This window comes from Penicillium longicatenatum, assembly GCF_028827895.1.
Source record: "Penicillium longicatenatum strain IBT 33135 chromosome Unknown contig_3_segment0_segment0, whole genome shotgun sequence".
Taxonomy (NCBI): domain Eukaryota; kingdom Fungi; phylum Ascomycota; class Eurotiomycetes; order Eurotiales; family Aspergillaceae; genus Penicillium; species Penicillium longicatenatum.
In genome coordinates this window covers 47176-66480 of record NW_026643121.1, presented here as the reverse complement: position 1 = coordinate 66480, position 19305 = coordinate 47176, and the positions used below count along the sequence as shown (strand labels likewise).

At 45.1% G+C, this 19305-nt stretch overlaps 6 protein-coding genes across 6 annotated transcripts; 3 read left to right on the top strand and 3 right to left on the bottom strand.

Annotated features, from left to right (window-relative positions):
- Nucleotides 1–696: 696 nt before the first annotated feature.
- Nucleotides 697–1821, bottom strand: N7484_005382 (phosphatidylinositol-specific phospholipase C; the record flags this gene model as incomplete). The annotated part of the gene is made up of 1 exon (XM_057115801.1): nucleotides 697–1821. The coding sequence occupies one exon, from the start codon at nucleotides 1819–1821 to the stop codon at nucleotides 697–699; it is 1125 nt and encodes a 374-aa protein (XP_056971684.1).
- Nucleotides 1822–2312: 491 nt separating this feature from the next.
- On the top strand, nucleotides 2313–3823 carry N7484_005381 (uncharacterized protein; the record flags this gene model as incomplete). The annotated part of the gene is made up of 3 exons (XM_057115800.1): nucleotides 2313–2654; nucleotides 2705–3603; nucleotides 3664–3823. 3 exons carry the CDS (start codon nucleotides 2313–2315, stop codon nucleotides 3821–3823), a joined length of 1401 nt encoding a protein of 466 aa, XP_056971683.1.
- A 4164-nt stretch (nucleotides 3824–7987) lies between these two features.
- Nucleotides 7988–8956, bottom strand: N7484_005380 (amidohydrolase family protein; the record flags this gene model as incomplete). Its single annotated transcript, XM_057115799.1, has 1 exon — nucleotides 7988–8956. One exon carries the CDS (start codon nucleotides 8954–8956, stop codon nucleotides 7988–7990), a length of 969 nt encoding a protein of 322 aa, XP_056971682.1.
- A 1679-nt stretch (nucleotides 8957–10635) lies between these two features.
- Nucleotides 10636–12109, top strand: N7484_005379 (aldehyde dehydrogenase; the record flags this gene model as incomplete). The annotated part of the gene is made up of 4 exons (XM_057115798.1): nucleotides 10636–11126; nucleotides 11181–11313; nucleotides 11475–11734; nucleotides 11794–12109. The coding sequence occupies 4 exons, from the start codon at nucleotides 10636–10638 to the stop codon at nucleotides 12107–12109; spliced, it is 1200 nt and encodes a 399-aa protein (XP_056971681.1).
- Nucleotides 12110–16171: 4062 nt separating this feature from the next.
- On the top strand, nucleotides 16172–16540 carry N7484_005378 (uncharacterized protein; the record flags this gene model as incomplete). Its single annotated transcript, XM_057115797.1, has 3 exons — nucleotides 16172–16343; nucleotides 16412–16476; nucleotides 16532–16540. The coding sequence occupies 3 exons, from the start codon at nucleotides 16172–16174 to the stop codon at nucleotides 16538–16540; spliced, it is 246 nt and encodes an 81-aa protein (XP_056971680.1).
- Nucleotides 16541–17510: 970 nt separating this feature from the next.
- Nucleotides 17511–19063, bottom strand: N7484_005377 (glycoside hydrolase family 71 protein; the record flags this gene model as incomplete). Its single annotated transcript, XM_057115796.1, has 4 exons — nucleotides 17511–18079; nucleotides 18146–18277; nucleotides 18332–18863; nucleotides 18932–19063. The coding sequence occupies 4 exons, from the start codon at nucleotides 19061–19063 to the stop codon at nucleotides 17511–17513; spliced, it is 1365 nt and encodes a 454-aa protein (XP_056971679.1).
- Nucleotides 19064–19305: the final 242 nt, after the last annotated feature.

The window sequence follows — 19305 nt, the reverse complement described above, 5'->3', positions numbered from 1 at the left end:
TCCAAATGAACTCATACCCAACACCATGTGCATTCCTATCTGGTTGCTGGTCTGAAAATTGTTGAAACTTGTGCCCGGTCAAGCAACCTTTGGACTAGATTGAGGGCCAGTTATTTGACCCACGCAGCCTGTTCTACGTCCAGGCTGATATTTATCTCGAAAAATGTTTCAACATTATGCTTTTATATGTTTGAATGTTTCACCTTAAGCTCTTTCATTCGTCATAACTCTTGGCAATCGCTATCATGTTCGAAGACTAAAACCCCCACAATCAATCCGACCGTTCCGACCGTGATTGGCTCCCACCTTGACCAAACGTTACGAATGTCAAATCAGATGAGATGATCAGAATGCAGGGAACTTGGTAAACGGTAGAAATATTCAAGAGTCATATGGCTAAAATAATTACTTCACGGGGAATCAGTCCTTACTGCTAGTATAGTACCGCAGACCTCCAGTGATACTAATGTCACCCTGACCCTATCACCAATTCCGAAAATTCTCAGACTCTATCATTATGCACGATGCATATGAAACACGGCTTGGAGGACTAAATATACTATGGCAGATTTTGGCTAGATTGATCTAAAATCCTGGTACTTGTGAACCTTACATGTATGAGATTAAAAATATGTAATTTCCAAAATATTTGAGTGCTAGCCGCTTCCCACCGTCAACATGCTCAAGCTAAGCTATTCATAGACTCAAGAACTCATCGATAAGATCAGATGGGAAATCGAAGTAATCAAACATGACAATTCCAACTCGCTTCCCCTTCTGCTCCTTCAAGAAAGGAACAAGGCGCTGATTAACGCCTCCCCTGGGAGTCAAAGTACCGTTTCCAACAGCCATGATCTCCGGCCAAACAGGGGGTACGTTATCGGTGTTCTCGCTGGATGTCCAAGTCCAGAAGAGACTGTCGGGGTGTTCCATTGTCGCCTTGACAATATGACTGGTGGTAGCATTGTACTTCCACTGTATGTTTTCGGCCGCCGTAGATCCAGCGGGTGTGGTAGGCTCGTAATAGTCTTCAATATAGGCGGTCAAATTAATTTTCTCGTTGTATGTGAGGGCGATATTGGGGTCATTGTCGGTCCACAGGCTTGGCGAGAAGTGAAGCCCTGGCATCGCGGCCGTATAGGAGTCTGCCAATTGGTCAAGGTCGAAACGACGCATCAAGGTTATTTTTCCGCGCCCTTCACCCAGAGTTCCAAGTTCGTTCTTTTTCTGAACAAAGTACTTACGCGCAACCGGGGAGGTCAGCGTGTTGAACAGTTTGAGCTGGAGTGACGCGTCATTGGACGCGTATTTTGCTGTTGAGCCTTCGTACTGGAGAGATAGGAATAAAGTTTCCGACGGGTGGTCATCCAGCCACTTGTAGAATCCAAAAAGTACATCATCCAGAGTAGCAATTTCAGACAGCAGAGCCTCCGAGTGGTAGAAGACGATTGTCGTGTTAGTGGGATCAAACGCGTAACGCAAGTCAAATGCCCGGATACCCTTATTCAGCATGCCGACCAAGGACAGATCCTGACAGCGGAAAGTCTCAGGCACCGGAACAGTCACCTGATTGAGATCGGTGATGCCTAGAAGAGAGGCCCGAGTTGCCTGGCTGTAGTTCCATGTCGCGCTGTCGTGGGTGCCCGGAATGTTCATGTGGACAAGCTGCGTCTCATCATGGTGATTTTTCATCCATTCCGCCTTGTCTTCTGTTTCTTTCACGTAGTTGCCAAATATAGGGGTCGCATCGGCAAGCAACCTCTCCAGAGCGAAAGATTCCAGAGAAGACGAAATGACTGGCGAGGCCCACGTGGCCAACATGGCCAGGGAAAGCAGGGGAGTGAGCATAGATAAAAATCTTCGGATGAAAAGTTGAGGAGAGGGAAGAACTCTTAGTTGGCCAGATGGGAGTTATAAACAACGCCCCCAATCTGCGTTCCGAAGCCTGTGAAGAAACGTGGCAGCGGTAGAGATGTATAATTATTGTTTGCACTCAAGGCGTCACGTCTCCACTAGTTTTTGGTGGACATCCAAAACTTCCACGCCATATTTCTTGTCGGCTGTATTAGTGCTCAACGTGCTTCACGATGGCTTCATGATGGTCCCATTACTCTGCAATGGCGCGTCCCTGAAAGAGTCTCACCCCCCACGTGGAGTGATGCCGACGTGCCGATTGGCTGCAAAGAAAGTGGGGATCCCGGACAGGGATTAGCCGAGCTCCAATTCCGACATCTTTATATTGAACCTCTCGCGCAGTGATGTTTGAATGGGCAGATTTGTGGTATCTTTTCTCTTCAATTCCTGAATATATCATGCGTGGTGCTCATGCCGCTGTTGTTCTTGGGGCTATCGGCCCCGCCCTTGGTCTAAGCCCCTTGGACACTTTCTACCCGCCGACTCTCAATGATACTTCCTATATTTCCAATAGCTCCATTGGAACTTATGGCGGTATCTACAAGGCTTCTATCAGTGGTCCAACCGAGGGCACCCCTTACGGTACCTATGACTACTGCTCGATGCCCCACCCCCGAACCAAGGAGTATGAGCTGCCCGAGCCAATCGCGAAGGGCTCCTTGAAAGGAAAGCTTGTCTACCTTGAGTACCTACAGCGCCACCAGCGTCGCTCTCCATACAACATTCTGCCCGGTGGCGAGGTAAGGAGATCCAATCTGAATAGTTGAATTGAGCTAAGCGATGCCCGCAGAACCAAGCGTACGAGTGTGACAATGTCCGCCCGTACCTTTTTGCCGGACCTAGCTCCAATAGCGGAGTTCAGCCCATTCCTATGTACGCTCAGACGTATCAGGATCCGACTAACCCCTTCACTCCTGGTGTAAATGGCACCTGTCAGTACCCGCAGATCACCATCGGCGGTATCCAAGACGGCTTCCAGCATGGTAAAGACCTATGGGCCGTTTACGGCAAGAAACTTGGCCTTATTCCCGATGAGCCCAACAGCCGCGTCTGGTTCCGCTCTAGCGAATCTGCTCTTACCCAGGGCTCCGCTGGTGCTGTTCTTCGTGGTGTCTGGCCCAAGTATAATGGTGCTCTCCCATTGCACCAGATGGTGTCCTCGGTTGACACCGTGAACGAGGGATACTCTTGCAACGCAATCGACACTACTCTCGATGAACTCGAGGCGACCAGCGAATGGAAAGAGCACTTGACCGTTACCGCTGATCTACGCTCCAAGCTTGGCTCTATGCTCGGCGCTACCTCTAGCTCGTGGCAGAATACCTTTGACCACTTCTCTGATAACTTTCAGGCTCGTCTTTGCAACGGCTATGACCTGCCTTGTAGTACCTCTAATGCCTCGGCCTGTGTCAGTATGGAGATGGCTGAGGAGGTCTTTCGTGCTGGTGACTGGGAGTGGAACTACTACTGGCGTACCAACGCGTACGTCAAGAAGTATATCCAGGTCGTTGAGGGTCTCTTCATCTCTGAGATCATTACTCGCTTACAGGCTGTCCTGGATGGCAGTTCTAGCCTTGATTACTCTCACATCTTCATTCACGACGGCGATATCGGCCCTATCCTGGGTGCCCTGGGAATCAACGCCCTCCGTTGGCCTGCTATGGCTTCGAACATTGCTTTTGAGATCTGGTAAGCACTTCTCTGGAAGTAGGTTATTTTTTTTCTTGATACATTGCTAATTGTTTTCAGGGAAACTGAGGATAAGGAGAAAGACCTCTACGCTCGTGTTCTGTATAGCGGACAGCCTGTTCAGACCATCCACGGGACTCTTGAGTGGCTTTCTCTCTCGAGCCTCATCGACATCCTGACCCCCTATGTGCCCGATGACATCACTAGTCTTTGCGGCTAAACCAGAGTATACTTAGGGCATACCAATGGTGGACGCGAATGAGGAAATTCCTTTTCACAAAGTCACTGAATCTCGCACAAATAAAAGCGGCCGCGAGCCTTTACATTCTTCGCGATATCAATCCAAGCCTTACGAGCTCATAATCTGACTTGGAGCTGTTTCATACAGTTTCATTGCCCATAGCTTGAGACAATTTACTTGAGTTCAAATCGGCATATGTGTCTACCAAGACGATACGTACAGTACTCCAAATATTTATTGCGAGACAGTCCATAGTCAATTCAAAGAGCAGTGTTTGAAATGACAATGCTTCCTCCCAATTTTTCCAGATGCGATATCTTACAAGAGCACCAAGTTAGCTGTAGGGTCGGCTGCATCGAAATCTGATTCAACGAATGGCACTCGAGCTCTCGTCAAGCCCAATCAAGCAGCGTATGCCTGGCTTATGTGTAGCTATTGTAGTGGGGAAGAGTGGTATGTGGTGACTAAGCATATGTGATGTATAACGTATTTCACCACTGAGCGAGCCGTCCCGGTCGGGCGAGCCGACCCAACCAAAATGCGTTAATTAGTTAGACCTGTCTTCTTCAACCAACCACCATGCCACCAATTCGCTCTCAAAATCGTCAGAATTTGATAGAACAAGAAGGTCGTATCTTGCTTGCTATCCAAGCTATCCAGAAGCAGGAAAAAAAGCTGTCAATTACCAAAGCAGCACGCATATACAATATCCCTAGAACAACGCTCCAGCACCGGCTCAGCGGACGAGAAAACCGCGTCGAATTTCGCGCAACCTCCTTTAAATTGACTGAAATTGAGGAGAATTCGCTTAAAGAATGGGTGATCTCTATGGATATACGCGGAGCAGCTCCACGACCTTCTATGGTCCAAGAAATGGCTAATCTCTTACTCGCCACACGTGGAACCACCCCGATCCAAACCGTCGGCAAAAATTGGGTCACAAAATACATTAAACGACACCCAGAACTCGATACAAGGTTCTCAAGACGCTATAATTATAAGCGGGCAAAGTGCGAAGACCCAAAAATCATTATAGAGTGGTTCGACCTAGTTCAAAAGACGACCCTAAAGTATGGGATCCACGAAGACGATATCTATAACTTTGATGAGACAGGGTTCGCGATGGGCTTGACAGCGACCGCAAAAGTCGTTACAAGAGCAGAATATTATGGTCGACGCTCTCTTTTACAGCCTAGAAATCGTGAATGGGTTACCGCGATTAAGTATATAGGCGCGTCTAGATATAGCCTTCCTCCGATGGTTATCTTTAAGGCAAAATTATTCACGAAAGGCTGGGCTCAAGAGTTAAAGCTTCCAGGCGACTGGCAATTCCAGGTTAGTCCGAATAGATGGACCTCGGACGAGATTGGACTTTGCTGGCTTAAAAAGGTCTTTATCCCATCGACCTCCTCGAGGTTAAAGGGGATATATCGACTCCTGGTTCTAGATGGTCATGGAAGCCATCTAACTCCAAAATTCGACGAAATTTGCTCTAAAAATCGAATCATTCTAATCTACATGCCACCGCACTTATCACATCTTTTATAACCTCTAGATATAGGTTATTTTACCGTCTTAAAGCGTGCGTACGGAAAGTGCGTCGAGAACGTGATGCGGTTAGGTCAGAACCATATCGATAAGTTAGACTTTTTAGACGCCTTTCCGGACGCTCGAAACAAAGCTTATAAAGCAGAAACGATTAAAAATAGCTTCTCGGCAACCGGTTTAGTTCCATATAATCCAAATCGGGTTATTTCAAAGCTCAATATTTAGCTCCGGACGCCTACACCACCACCATCTTAAGGTAGCCAAAGCAGCACATATCAGACACCATTAAATTATAAGCAGCTCCAGAAGCATGAAATTTCGATCAAAAAGCTCTTAAAAGCACGCTCTAAGAGCCCACCAAGCCCGCTACTTTCTCATATAGATCGGGTGCTTAAATCATGTCAAACCCATATGCATAATTATGCTCTTCTGACTCAAGATATCAAGCTTTTATGGGCTAGAGCGGAGAAATCAGAGTCAAAAAAAGCACGTTCTAAGCTCCGGATATCAGCTCCAGAGGGCCTATCTGTCGCTGAGCTTCGAGAAATAGCTCAAAATGATGGAAATGGTCAAATTGAAGCTCCATCCGACCAGCCAACCGGTCAACGAGAAGCACAAGAACGACGACCTAGGGCGCCACCAAGATGCTCAGAGTGCAATATTCAGGGTCACAAGAGAACACATTGTCCAAATTTGATTAAATAGCTTAGATATTCAATATTACGTTATTTCGGGTGAATTATGCTGGTTTGAATTAATTGAAGTTGATGGGGCGGCTCGCCCGACCGGGACGGCTCGCTCAGTGGTGAAATACGTTATAAGCCTAGTTGTGCAGAGATAGCAACTCAGACCATCTTTCCTTCTCAAGCCACCCCTAGGTTCTCCTCTCTTGTCTTCCGCTACCCAAGTATCTGCCCCGGTGGTGTCTGGTTCGCAGACAGACACTACCAGCACCAACGACGCGTGCCCCACTTCACTATATACTTACCTTTGATACAAGCCAATCCAAGCTTACTATGCTTGTCTACTCCCCGGATCTACTTTTGGCTGATTTTTTTTGTCCATTTGAGGCCAATAATTATCGTTCCGTTTTCTCACTTTTCTAATCATGACCTAGTCGATTGAAAATGCACGTGAAACTGATCCTCGCTGCTCGATCTTTCAGGTTCGATCGCCGCTCCCAGATAGTTTGCTCGACCTTGGCCTGATCCCCTCCCAACCTACATATTGCACGCAAAACTGACCGTTTGCTGCACGGTCGTCCAGATCAAACGCAAAAAGCGTCAATGTGAGGTATGGGGTTGATGGACAGGGCGGGAAGCTCCGCAATTGGCGGACATACTTCTTCGCGCTCCGCGTCTTAATCCTGGCCATCCGCGATTTTGGCATTTCTCAGGCCACAATACCCCAGACAAAGCTCTACAAAACAGTATTACCAGCTATTCGTACTATGAAGCCCAAGGTTCCAGCTTCATATGATCCAAGGGGGTATGATGGAAAAGTGGTATCGGATTACTTCAATAAAAAGCGAGGTGGCGGCCATTTGGGTCCATAAAGCCCTGTTTATGGCCATTCCCGGTACCTATAACGATGTTTATAGCTGTTCGATCCACTCGGTTGTTGGATCATCTGACTTTTATCTACAAACGAGAAATTGACTCATACACTGGTGATAGGCGTCGCACTGGCTATTCCCTTTGGCTGGCTGGAAGCCCGATGGGGTCGCAAGCCAGTCGTGCTGATGAGTATTATCGTTTTTCTACTGTTGATGACCTTTAATCCCTTCGTTAATGTATTTTGGTAGGTCTTCCCGCTACGTCTCGTCAGGCTGGCGCCTATCTTCGCCATCTTGGCGTCGACGCGCCTGTGCTGTTCTCGATGATTCTAATAGTGATTGCAAACATCATGCTGGAGAATGAAAGGTGATATAACCGCGATACTGTTGACAGCAGAAGTAATAGCTAACAATATCCGATCGACCTCCTTCTTTCAACCCATGACCGGCGAACATGTCGCGCAAATCACGGCCACTTCTATCGCGTCGGCCTTGATGGAGAGTCTCAGGCAATGGCTCCCCATCTAGCTGGGCTATGTTTGTACATTTGTGGCCCTCCTGATCTGACTTTCGCTGAAAGAGATGGCTCAACCGCACAAGACCATTAGGTGCACTACCTAGACTTCTCCATTTCAGTGTTATAATGTATCATATTTCCTTATATATATCTGCGAATATATATATAATACAAATTCCCTTCGTAGGTCTGTGAATATTACAAGGGGTCTAATCTTTTGAATGCGGTATTCCTTTGCTCTATCCAGATTTTTCTAAAACTCAAAGTATGGATCTTATCCTGAAATCTACTCTAGACCTAGCATTAGGGCCCTATTAAACCAAAATTAGCCCCGTTATTACGCAATAAAGGAGCAGACTTTGGAAATAGGCTGAAAAGACCAAAACACGATTGTCTTAGAATAGGAATGCCTACATCGCTCATAGATGTTGCCGTAGATGGATATACAACACTGTGAATATTCTCCTTCACGCTACTCAAGAAATTGAGAAAAGGGTCAACAAAGTGAAAACTGAATATAAATTTATAAAACCGAAGCTGCCTTGACACCAAGCAAGTCTTCGGCATTTCGGTATGCGAATTTTTGCAAGTCGTCTTTCGAAAGCAAGCCGCTTCTCTGAACCTCCTCAAAGAAAGCTAGACCTGTTTCGTTTGATGAGAATGGATAGTCCACGCTATATAGTACATGGCTGATATCCATAGTCCGTAACAAACACTCAAAAGGAGGATGAGCAAACATGCCACTCGTAGTGACCCAGATGTTCTGGGTCCACACTTCCCTCATTCCTCGCTTTAGCCCCCAGCCCTCTGATGTATTGATGATTCTCTCAAGTTGGAATGGGATCATCTCTCCCATGTGCCCAATCACTATTTTGAATTTCGGGAAGCGATCGAAGAAGCCGCTAGCGAACAGCTTCAAATTACTCAAGGCAGTTTCTGAGTGCCACTCCCAACCAAATGCACTAAGAGCAAGGCCAAATTTCTTATTGTTACCATTGTAGTTACCATAATAATGTCTTGAATGCTCTTCGGTTGGAAAGGAGGGATGGATATACATGGGTACATCTAGTTCCTCTGCCTTTTGAAATACTGGCCAAAAACGTTCGTTGTCGTAGAATTCCCCGTTGACATGGTTATCCTCCAGTGCGCCAACATATGTCAATTCCCTAACACATCGTTCAAGCTCCTTGGCAGCTGTGGCGGGGTTATTCATTGAAAGCATGGCAAAACCCCTCGTCCGAGAGCTTTCGCGTGTAGCAGAGGCAAGTACATCGTTGGATGCACCACAGAGTGCTGGAGGTCGAATACCAGGACCATGCGAGATCACTTGAACTGATACATTGCCGTTGTCTAGGTCTCGCAGTTGGCTTTCACCAAGGGTCTTCAATTTGGCTGAAATATGAGGAGGGAAATTGGCATAACGGTCAACTTTCTGAGCTCGAATGACTGCTGAAGAGACGTAATGCTCTTCAAGAGCAATCAACTGAATCATGATGACAACGGAATCTGCGTAAAGCCGCTAAGATTACAGGAGGAGAATGAGAACAAGCAGACTGAGATCTGTCAGGAAGGAAATAATTATCCAATTTGGTAGCATCAGTCGTCTCATATAGTCACGTTGGTTGAATGTGCCGAGAGGCCGAGAGGCCGGATATCCGACATGGTGGAAGTGGGTTAAATTGAAAATTACAAAAAAAATGTATTCAAAGCCGGACTTTAGAACGGCAATAAGAAACTGCCATGAATCTACATACCGCATAGAATAGATCGGAATATCCGAATTTATAGCAAAACGGAGGCAAGAAGTCGCAATCATTAAAAATGACGTCGAGGAAGACGGGTGATTTTGAGTCTCCGAGCCAGCTGTCTTTCTACCAATTTTTCTTGTGTCATGTTCTATGGATTGTACTAATTTTATACATTTCAGACCGCGTGACTCCCCTGCATTTCTTCCTCAATACCTCTATTGCTGTTTCTTACCCGTTCAAACAGTCAATAACGTCAACGCTTTGAGGGATTTCTAGTAGAATGCCCTTTGCAATCTTGTTAAATCTTCGTCAGAAAGTTCCTCTCGCTATCTGCTCTCACCCCACTCCCGTCGATGTTCTGGGGTATATCCTGTCATTTCAATAAATGGAAATGATCTAGTAAATTATTGCGTATATGAAGGCGAATGAAGGCCCTTTTCAACGAGCTAGGAGCCGTGGAAATAAGCTAGCGTTGAAAATAATGAACACTAATGACCTGAGTTGCTCGATGTGTTCCCTAAACCAGAAAATTCATTTCCTACATAACCCCGTTGAATTTGTTACCCTATCCATTGAGCGAGGATAGGTATTGTTCTCGCCGTTCAACATCACCTAGAGACTGCGACTTGCATTAGGCACTGAGCTATACTTGAGGTACTTATGCAGCATAGGGTCTTTGGATGTATGAATGGAGCCATATAAATAACAGGCAGACTGTCAGAAATATCAGCAATTAGTCCTAATAGCATGTTATCGATATGAGGCATATCAGACAGCAACAGCCCCGTCATAAATACCTGACCACCCTATAATTTGAATTTTGTGGATGAGTGGAGCTATTGCTTTATCCAGTGGCCTGTGGATTAACCGCAAGCATATCCAATTTCTTTCATGCTAAGTTTTCATTGACGTGCACAATACGCATGATCCCCCATCCTATGTTTTGATTACTATAATTGAAATGATCTCTCCCGCTTTATGCTATTCTGCTGTAATTGTTCAGCATGTATATGTTACTTTGGGGAATCCTAGAGGATTTACTGCGTAGCCCCGGGATAGCCGAAAGCCATGTAAACATGATGAAAGTCGACCCACTAATGGCCGCAGAAAGACCAAGGCAACCATGCTCCTCATTAGCGTTTCTCTTACCATACAGCTTTCTCCGTGATACCGTGTACATTCAACACGAGTTCCATTTTTATGAAGTCCTTTTATGTACATAAGCCCCGGTAGTTCCGATCTAATGCACAACCAAATGCCGGAGACGAAGATGAACCAATACGCGGGGACAAAGAATGCCGAACACCGATGATATGCGCACTTTGCATGATAAACCGAAGTATATATTTTTCTGTAATGTTCTCATTCTTTGCCGTCGCTTTTTTTACTGTGTTTATATTCCCATCCGCCTTTGTTCTACAACATGCTTTTCCAAGTCGCTGCAGATGGTCGCAATGTTGTGCCGCTTGTCGTAAATGGAGAGCCCCTTCCCATTAACGAATCCAAGCTCTACCCGGTGGTTTCAGCTAGGACCAATAAGACTGTTCACTACTATCAGTCTGCTTCGACATCTGACTGCTCTGCTGCTTGTGATGCAGCGTGGCAGGCATTTTCCCGTGGAAATGACAAAAACGGGCCCTGGAAACGTGTCGGTGTCGAAGAGAGAAGAAGCCTCCTAGAAAATGTCGCCAGTCTCATAATCGAGCGTGAGGAGACCCTGGTCAAAGCTCAGATGGAAGAAACAAGCAGTGGTGCATTGTGGGCGAGAATGAATGTGCAAACCACCGCCAAATATGTTCGAGAGCTCGCCGCTTGCGTGTCTAGTATAAGAGGCACTATCCCCCCTAACGATAAACCTAACACAATGGCATTCGTTTATCAGGATGCAGTTGGCCCTGTTCTGATTATTCCTCCGTGAGTTGCACCAAAGCTTCTTCTAAGAGCTTGACAGCTGACTTTACGTATCAGGTGGAATGCAGCCTTGAATCTGTGCACCCGTGCTCTTGCAGCAGCTATTGGTGCTGGCTGTACAACCGTCTTGAAGGCGTCTGAGCTTTGTCCATACACGCATACCCTGATCGCAGAGATTTCGCTGATGCTGGTGCCCCGCCGGGAATAGTCAACTTTGTCTGCTCTGCGCGGGACAACGCCGCAGAAATCACGGAAAATCTTATCGCGAATAAGCATATCAGGAAAGTGGATTTTATTGGTTCTCCAAGTGTTGGTTAAGTTATAACCGCTACTGCTGCTAAGCATCTCAAGCCAATACTTTTGGAATTGGGAGGCAAATGCCCTGCAATCGTCCTCGACGATGCAGATCTTGAGAAAGCTGCCCAAAAGTGTGCAATGGGAATTCTCATTCACCATGGCCAGATTTGCTTCGGTACTGAGCGTATCATCGTTCAACGCAAAGTTGCAGAGCCTTTTACGAACGCCTTGATCGCCACTGTAAAGACGTTTGAGGGAACTCCAGAGTTCGCTGGAACTGCAGTCTCTGAACAAATCGCCCGACATGCTTTGATGTACTTCAAGATGCAAAGGAAAAGGGATTGAGATTCATCTTTGGCGATGCCGCGTATAGAGAAGACCGTCTAAACTCATTGGTTCCTGCTATCGTTGTAGTTGATGTGAATATGGATGCCAATGAAGTACGGATCGTCGATGAAGAGACTTTCGGACCGAGCGCGAGTCTGTATATCGTTAACACAGATGAAGAAGCCATTGAACTGGCAAATCAATCCGCCTTTGGCTTGAATGCGACTTTTCATACACAGGATCTTGAGCGTGGTATGAGAGTTGGGCGTGAACTGGAATACGGCCAAGTGCATCTGAACTGGGAGACTGTTTATGTTACCCGTGAGTTATTCTCGTTCACACGATCTATTGTTTGGAATTAACAAGTATAAATAGCCACCGGCCCTCAAGGAGGACTCAAAGCTAGCAGCTGGGCAGACAAAACGCGAGCTGGGGATTGCAAGAATTCCTGGAAGAGAAGTCTATCACCTGGCATGGCAAATAGATTATTCATTAAAATTATATTTTCCTTACCCTATACTACTGAGATGTCAGATAAAGCTCTCTGTTTGTTCCTTTTGTTATTGCGCATCTCTAACTTTTCTTTTTGTCTTCTCTCTATCCACCATTCCAATTATATTCTGTTCACTCGGTTTACTGTCACCCACTTTCTTCTTCTATCCCCTCTGGACTATATGTCCTCCGGTAGATTCGACGCTGATGAGCCCTTATCTGAGATTTCAATAGAAGCCCAAGGTAAAGCATGCCCAGAAGGCGATCGGACCTGGAGCTTATAGGGTAGATCAATCCAATAAAAGCCTTTCATGATGAAAATGGACCAATTTGACAGTGCTTCCTGATTTGTCCCCTCACGAAACAGTTTCCTAATCAAACCATCAAACTCTTGATACATTTAGCTACCACGGATTTATGCGAGTAATTTTAATTCCAAGGCTGTGAGAATACAAAAGATGATTTTGCTCCCCTTATTTCCTCATTTCCTTGATTTTATAGCATCTCATCGAACTAAGTGTAAAACATTATCATTCACGTTTTTCCTCTCGTATAGCAGGTTTAACGCTATAGTGTATAATTCCGAACTCCACATATAAACATTTGTTGATAGAACAAATTACTTCTATGATATCGAAGGCCTATTTAACTAGTAGTCCACCTACCTGCCCTGGATTTGAACCGCTAGTCGTGCGGAAGCTTTTGAGATCATGCTTAATTATATACCTTGCCTTTGAAAATTATCGGTAGTGGAAGCGCCTGCCCTAAGAGGATAATTGACTCGATTGCATTTTCCATTCAAGATTCACTGGCTATAGAATTATATTCGTTGTGAGAAGTGAGATTTAAGCTCTAGATGACATCAGGTGAAGTTATATGCCCATTCTTCGCATATAAACTTGCTTAGGGGCTATTTCATATAAATTGACGACAAGATACTTCATCAACGGAAATGTTTGTCAATTTTCGTCATTTTACGATATTTTGTGACATTTCATGCGGAAATCTGCGTGGTTTATAGTCCCGCATAGACGTCGGAGTGGAATTTCAGGTATAATAAAGCGACGTGCTGCCTCGCGGACAGGCTTGATTTCTATTCCTTGAATAACCTGTTTAGCGGGAAATGTACAAATCTTCTTTAAAAAATTATCTTTTTGTTAGATGCGAATTAAAGGTATAGGATTTGATTTAAGTTAAATGGATGCGGGAGCACGCATGAAAATGGGCCGGTGTGTCACTCGCATGACATTTCACGTTAAGCTTCAAACTTTAGTATGGAATGTCATTTCTTCTCATATTTCTGTAACCCATCTAAATCATCTAATTTTTCACGTCGTATTCAGTACGTTTGCCGCTAAGTATGCATGCATAATTTGATGTCATCCTTTAGGCCCACCTCGACCAAATGCTTAGGCACCCCTGTATAGGGCTTAAGCAGTCAAGGTGCTATAAGGTTCAACGATCGCCTCATCCAAAATTCGTCATCATGGGCATAATCTTATAAAATATTTACAAAGGCGATGGGAAGGATTTTGATACAATTGAATGACTGAGATTGTTTTTCCTACAATCACGCAAGCTTCGCGATAATGCTAACCCCAGAGTCCTGGAGAGACGCAAAAACAAAAACAAAAACAAAAAAACACAAAAAAGTAGGGAGAAAAAAAAGGTTGACAAGGATACGCCCGACCGGCTAGGAATGTGGATACCAAATCAACGTTGCTTGTCAGTCAATTCGGAACGGTTTCCGAGATGAATCATTTCCTAATAGAGCCAAGTCCACGGACTACGTCCAAATTGGGTTGACAACATCGTATGCATTACCTTCCAAGAATCACAGGCCCCACGCGCGAAAATCCCAAGAATATACGTCCGATAAAACTGATTATTACTGAATACAGGATTTATCACGCGTGATTTGTATAATCCTGCAGGATGGTTATCTCACCATTGAGCATGTAATTCTCAGCTATCGGACATACTGACCCCGCTTTGACAAACCTCCCGTGCTCGACACACATGCTCTCTCCTTTGCGCATCTCAATTGGATCATCTCTGCACATTCTAGACAAAATAGAGGTACTGAAGATCAGACTACGATGGAAAAGGTCAGGACATGACCGTATGGGCCGACTCAGGGGGAGGCCTATGCGGGTGGAGTTTTTAGTCTATGTGAAACTTCCCAAACCATTTCTACGTGTATATTACCTAAAGTGCTTATATGGTCCCACGTCGCCCCCGGCTCGCAGAATCTGCATAATATTTGATCTGGGTGGTCTCTGACCATAGTGTGAGCGCACATGGTCAGTATTCAGACAGTCATCGGGCCTGCCCCTCTTGGCGTAGATCTCTCTGCGAATAGAACCAAGCAGGATAATGCGGTGGTGATCAGCTTATCTACCCTTGCGATCATCGCAGTCGCTATCAGATTCTATGTAAGGTTGAAAGGGGGAAGCTGGATCTCCGCAAGCTATATCTTGATGATTGCTTGGTCGCAGTTGCACTCGTGAGTTGACCCGTGGCTTCTGAACACAAAGAATCAGGCTGCTAATGATTGGCTAGATCCCTCTTATCGCGTTGCTATCCATTGCACTTCTAGGGGGACACTATGGATTAGGGAAACACATTTGGGTGACCACTGTCGAGGATATGATAAAATTGAAAAGGTAAGAACAATCATCATTCTGAGTGACATTGGCTAAATTACGTTGGTATTTGAGATCTTATTTTCCTACCTATTCATCTACATCTTTGAGCTTTTCATTGTCAAGATATCATTGCTGGTGCTGAGATCGAGACTCAGTGTGTTCCAGTAAAGACTGCGTCGCCAAAATATTGTCCCAAAGAGAAGGCAAACCTGGAAGAATACTTGGGTCCAATGTACATTATGGTAAAACATGATGTTGAGTGGTCGGAAACTCACGTGCATACTATTGAATAAGACTTCCTGCATTCAAACATGGCGTGGCCATCGCAATTTATTTGATGAACAAGGTCCCAATTGTACAAATAAGCGGGGCCTCGATCAATATTTAGCGCCCATATCGCCTTGAACATCGCAAAGCTGTCAACGATCTTACTAAATTTCACACCCCCTTATTTATTCAGCATCTTCTATAGTATTTAACTATACACTCAAATACTTTAGTGGCTATGCGAGTGTTCAATATGAACTGAGAAGACCACGTTCCGGTGATCGATCGAGTCTGCCTATGGTGGCTTAGCCTAGGTAGTAAACGATTTGCTCAAGCCTCTAGAGTAAATACGGATCAATCCTACAAGGTACTACTACACTAGGTAGAAACGAGTCACGGCCGAAGCTAAAGATATAGTGTCCCATACATATACATAAGACCACCAGTCGATTCTCAGAAGGGAAAGTAACGCTGATCAACGCAACGAAGGGGCCGTTTAACCTCGTAACAACTATTATCCGCCCCTTTCAAAGGCAGTTTGACCTACGACCGAAATGCCGGAATTGGGCGTAGCTAGAAGAAGCTCGACTAGGTAGGCACGGGCCATATGTGCGTTCTCTCCACGGTATGTGATACACAACCAATAGGCTTGGTTCACCCTAACTTGCATTGCAAATGAGATGCCCATCATTTTGTACATTTTCATATGTCAGCTTACCACCTAAATTCTTGCCCCTTACAGCACAGTATTCATATATAATATAATACTATGCTTACTAACGGTGAATCAGTGTACCGTAGAGCGCCATCAGTAAAAGAATTGTTAGTCATTGCACCAGAGCCCGTACCCGAACCTTTGCCTGATCAATGTGAGGAAGAGAGGGAGAATTACGCTAGGGAGAGGAATCGCGTAGAGGATGACAAAGCGGAGTTACTGAGAAAAAGCAAGCGGCAGTGTCGCATTGATCAGCAGAAATGTATAGACGAAAAAGCCGACCTAGCGATCAAAAAGCACCAATGTCTGAATCACAGACATCATATAGTACTCAACGTCCCCAGCAGAAGGATCAGATCTCTGAGCTTCAAAACACCCTCAAACCCCTCAACTCAACCTGCCAGAGCATTCTTACACAACACAGTAACCAGGTCGTTATGGGAAAGGCTTGTCGAAAAAACATGGTCAACGCTGGTAAGCTGATTCAAACTGACACATCAAATAATTACTGTTGCTTTTTCGGTATCGCTAATTTGAAACAGAATCACGGGACAACCGTTGTATCACATTACGATCTGGAAAAATTTCCTTATCTATCATAAATCGCGTACGTCAATATGGCTTATTTTGGCGATTAAAATAGGACTGACTAACAATACTAGATCGACTAGGAGGCTGGGAATTTGACCTAGGCACTCCACGTGCGAATAGTTTCACTCAGTGTGCAACAATGTGTGGACAGAATTCAATATGTGTCCGATTTGCTTGGAATTCAGTTAAATCTGAAAAATTACGCTATATGAGCTCTGGCCCTGGGAGAGGTCCAATCACCGCGACAGAGTATACCTGTGGCTACCTTTTATGATAAAGGCGATGTCTTTGTGTCACAGAGAATGAAGTTCTCATCTGTTCTCTGAGTTCTCACTTCATCTGCCATTCTACTGGAAATTTTCGCTATCTTCGCTTATATAACGTTAATTAACGTTTTGTCTATTCTGCTTGAATCCTTATGTCAAGTCTTATGTAATCAGTTCTAGTAAGTTAACTAACCTATTTCGGCAGAATAATTCTAATCTTAAGCCTGGTTTCTTCTCAATTTTCTATATCCCGGAATTTCCAGAGAAGACCCCGAATTAGGTCGGCTTACCCACATTGCCTTGATCGTCTGATCTAATTCCCTGAAATTTTAATGGTCTCCATATCGGGTCAAGTCGGTTATATATTTTAAACTACCAAATCATGGTGTATTTAATGGTAAGGTTGTAAAGTTCTACATAAAACTTAACCAAATTTCTGTGTCGAAATACTATCATCCTAAAGAGATAATTCCGAGAGTTTGGTATAGTCTAAAAGCGTTGTTGCTGAGATACAAGGCTGTAATTTATCAGATTCACTATGTGTTTTGGGGTGGCCGGCTGGCTTACATGGCCGACTCGCGTACCGTTCACGCTAAGACGTATCATGCTTATATAACCTTGAAAATATGCTCTGTATACTATAGAGACGATAATTGTACGGAAGCTCACCAAGGTGGTCAAATGGGGCCAGTGCAAGTTGTTGAAGACTTGTCGTATCCAGAACAAGAGTAAGGAGCCTCCAGCACAGATCTGTGTAGAATGGCTTAGGGTTTGTGTTTGCAACTCAGGAGCTCAATTCCCTTGTAGTTGAAGGAGTAATCACAGTCGAGTTATTGATGCCATTGAGCTCGCTAGTGATTGATCCGACATAAACATTGAAGTTATAGTGAATGCAGCTGTTTTTGATGACCAGGTTCCCTTCGCCGCTGAGAATTGTCTGTCCATCACGGGTCACAGTGAATGACTGATTTCCCACGCCCATGGTCACGTTTGAGGTGACAATTCCCGCAGGCACAGCAATACTAACGGGCTCATTAGATCCACTAGTCACAGTCAAAGTGGCCGGATATTTCAATATGGTGGCCACGAAAATACTGTCGCTTAGCATGCTGACGCCGTTTGGTGCTGGTAGTTGATCACCCGTGCATATTACAGCTTTTGGAGTGGGGCGATACCAGTACACGACTTTTTCCTCGTCCACAGTAGGGGTTTTCGCTCCAGATTTGTAGGCTGTAATATATGGCTGATACAAGTCACGCCATGCATCGTGAGGCATTCCAGCCGCCCACTGGGAAGAGCCATCATCGCTATGGTGTGCTGAGTACGGGCCAATGTAGTGAGATTCGCCATAATCTATAGAAGCTGTGGTTAGACTTGTATTTCGGAAGACAGAACTCAGGGAATGCAATATAAGCTTACCATTCCATGAGATAATCTCAATCAGATCAGGCTGCATGGAAAGCATCTGTTCCCAACGTAATGTTGGCAAATTCTCGCAGATGAACACCCAGTTTTTAGAATTATAGTGAGTTGCAAACCAGGGCGACACGGCTGTCACTGAGTTAATACCTTATAATGGACTGGGTACTGTTAATAGATACTGACGGGCCATGTATGTCTTTCCAGCAAGGTCCTGGATATATCTATCATCCCACACTGTTGTCATTGGTCCGGGGATAATGCTATTTCCCCCATCTGTGGGCCAGGCATACCATGAAAATGCACCATCAGCGCCTCTGGCAGCATTGCTCGAGGCCTCCGCTGGATCCTGAAGATTTGGCAATGCATGAATCTGATGTGGCGTGCCCTGCTTCACCGGATTCCAATCAAAACTGTCTCCAACGAATGTACTCACGAGTGCGCCACTGTCATATTGCATCTGTGCTGGGTGGCTCGCATATTGTCGCATGTACTCGGTGATTTTCGCTGTATCCCCGTTGGTCCAGTAGGCAAAGTCGAAGGAGATGAAGACTTTGAAGCCGACGTTCTTGGCTGCCTCGTATGCTAGGGCGAGCTGGGTTGGTGTGTAGCTGTCTATGCTTGCGCAGTTCAGCGCAAAGGCATCAATTCCAATGGAGTGTGCCGCGGTCATATCCGCTTCCCAATCTCCGAGCTGATAATTCTCCACGATGCCAACCTATATGCATAGCATCTCAAGTCAACAACCGCGGATATAAAGTCTCCATCTCCTGGTCTTGCACTAACCATAAAGTGAGCGAAAACATATTTATTTTGCGTCTGACGGCTAGTCACTTCCCTGTCTGGAGCTGGGACACCTAGAGCGAGGAATGTGTGAGGCAGAATGGCTATAACGCTGAAGAGAGCGTTCCAAATCATGATGGTCATATATCCTTATGTGTCTTTAGCTTTGAAAGTTTGGTATTTTCATTTGTTTTGCGAATATTGGAGGCCAACCAGCATTTTATACAGCGAAGGATTGTTCATCACCTCCATGAAAGGTCAAAGACCATTCTCCACCCCAAACCAATTACAAACGGCAGCAATAAGCCACTCAAACCAACCTCTCGCCAGATTTTACGCTTTAATTTGGATATAAATGATGAGGGAATTATATTTGC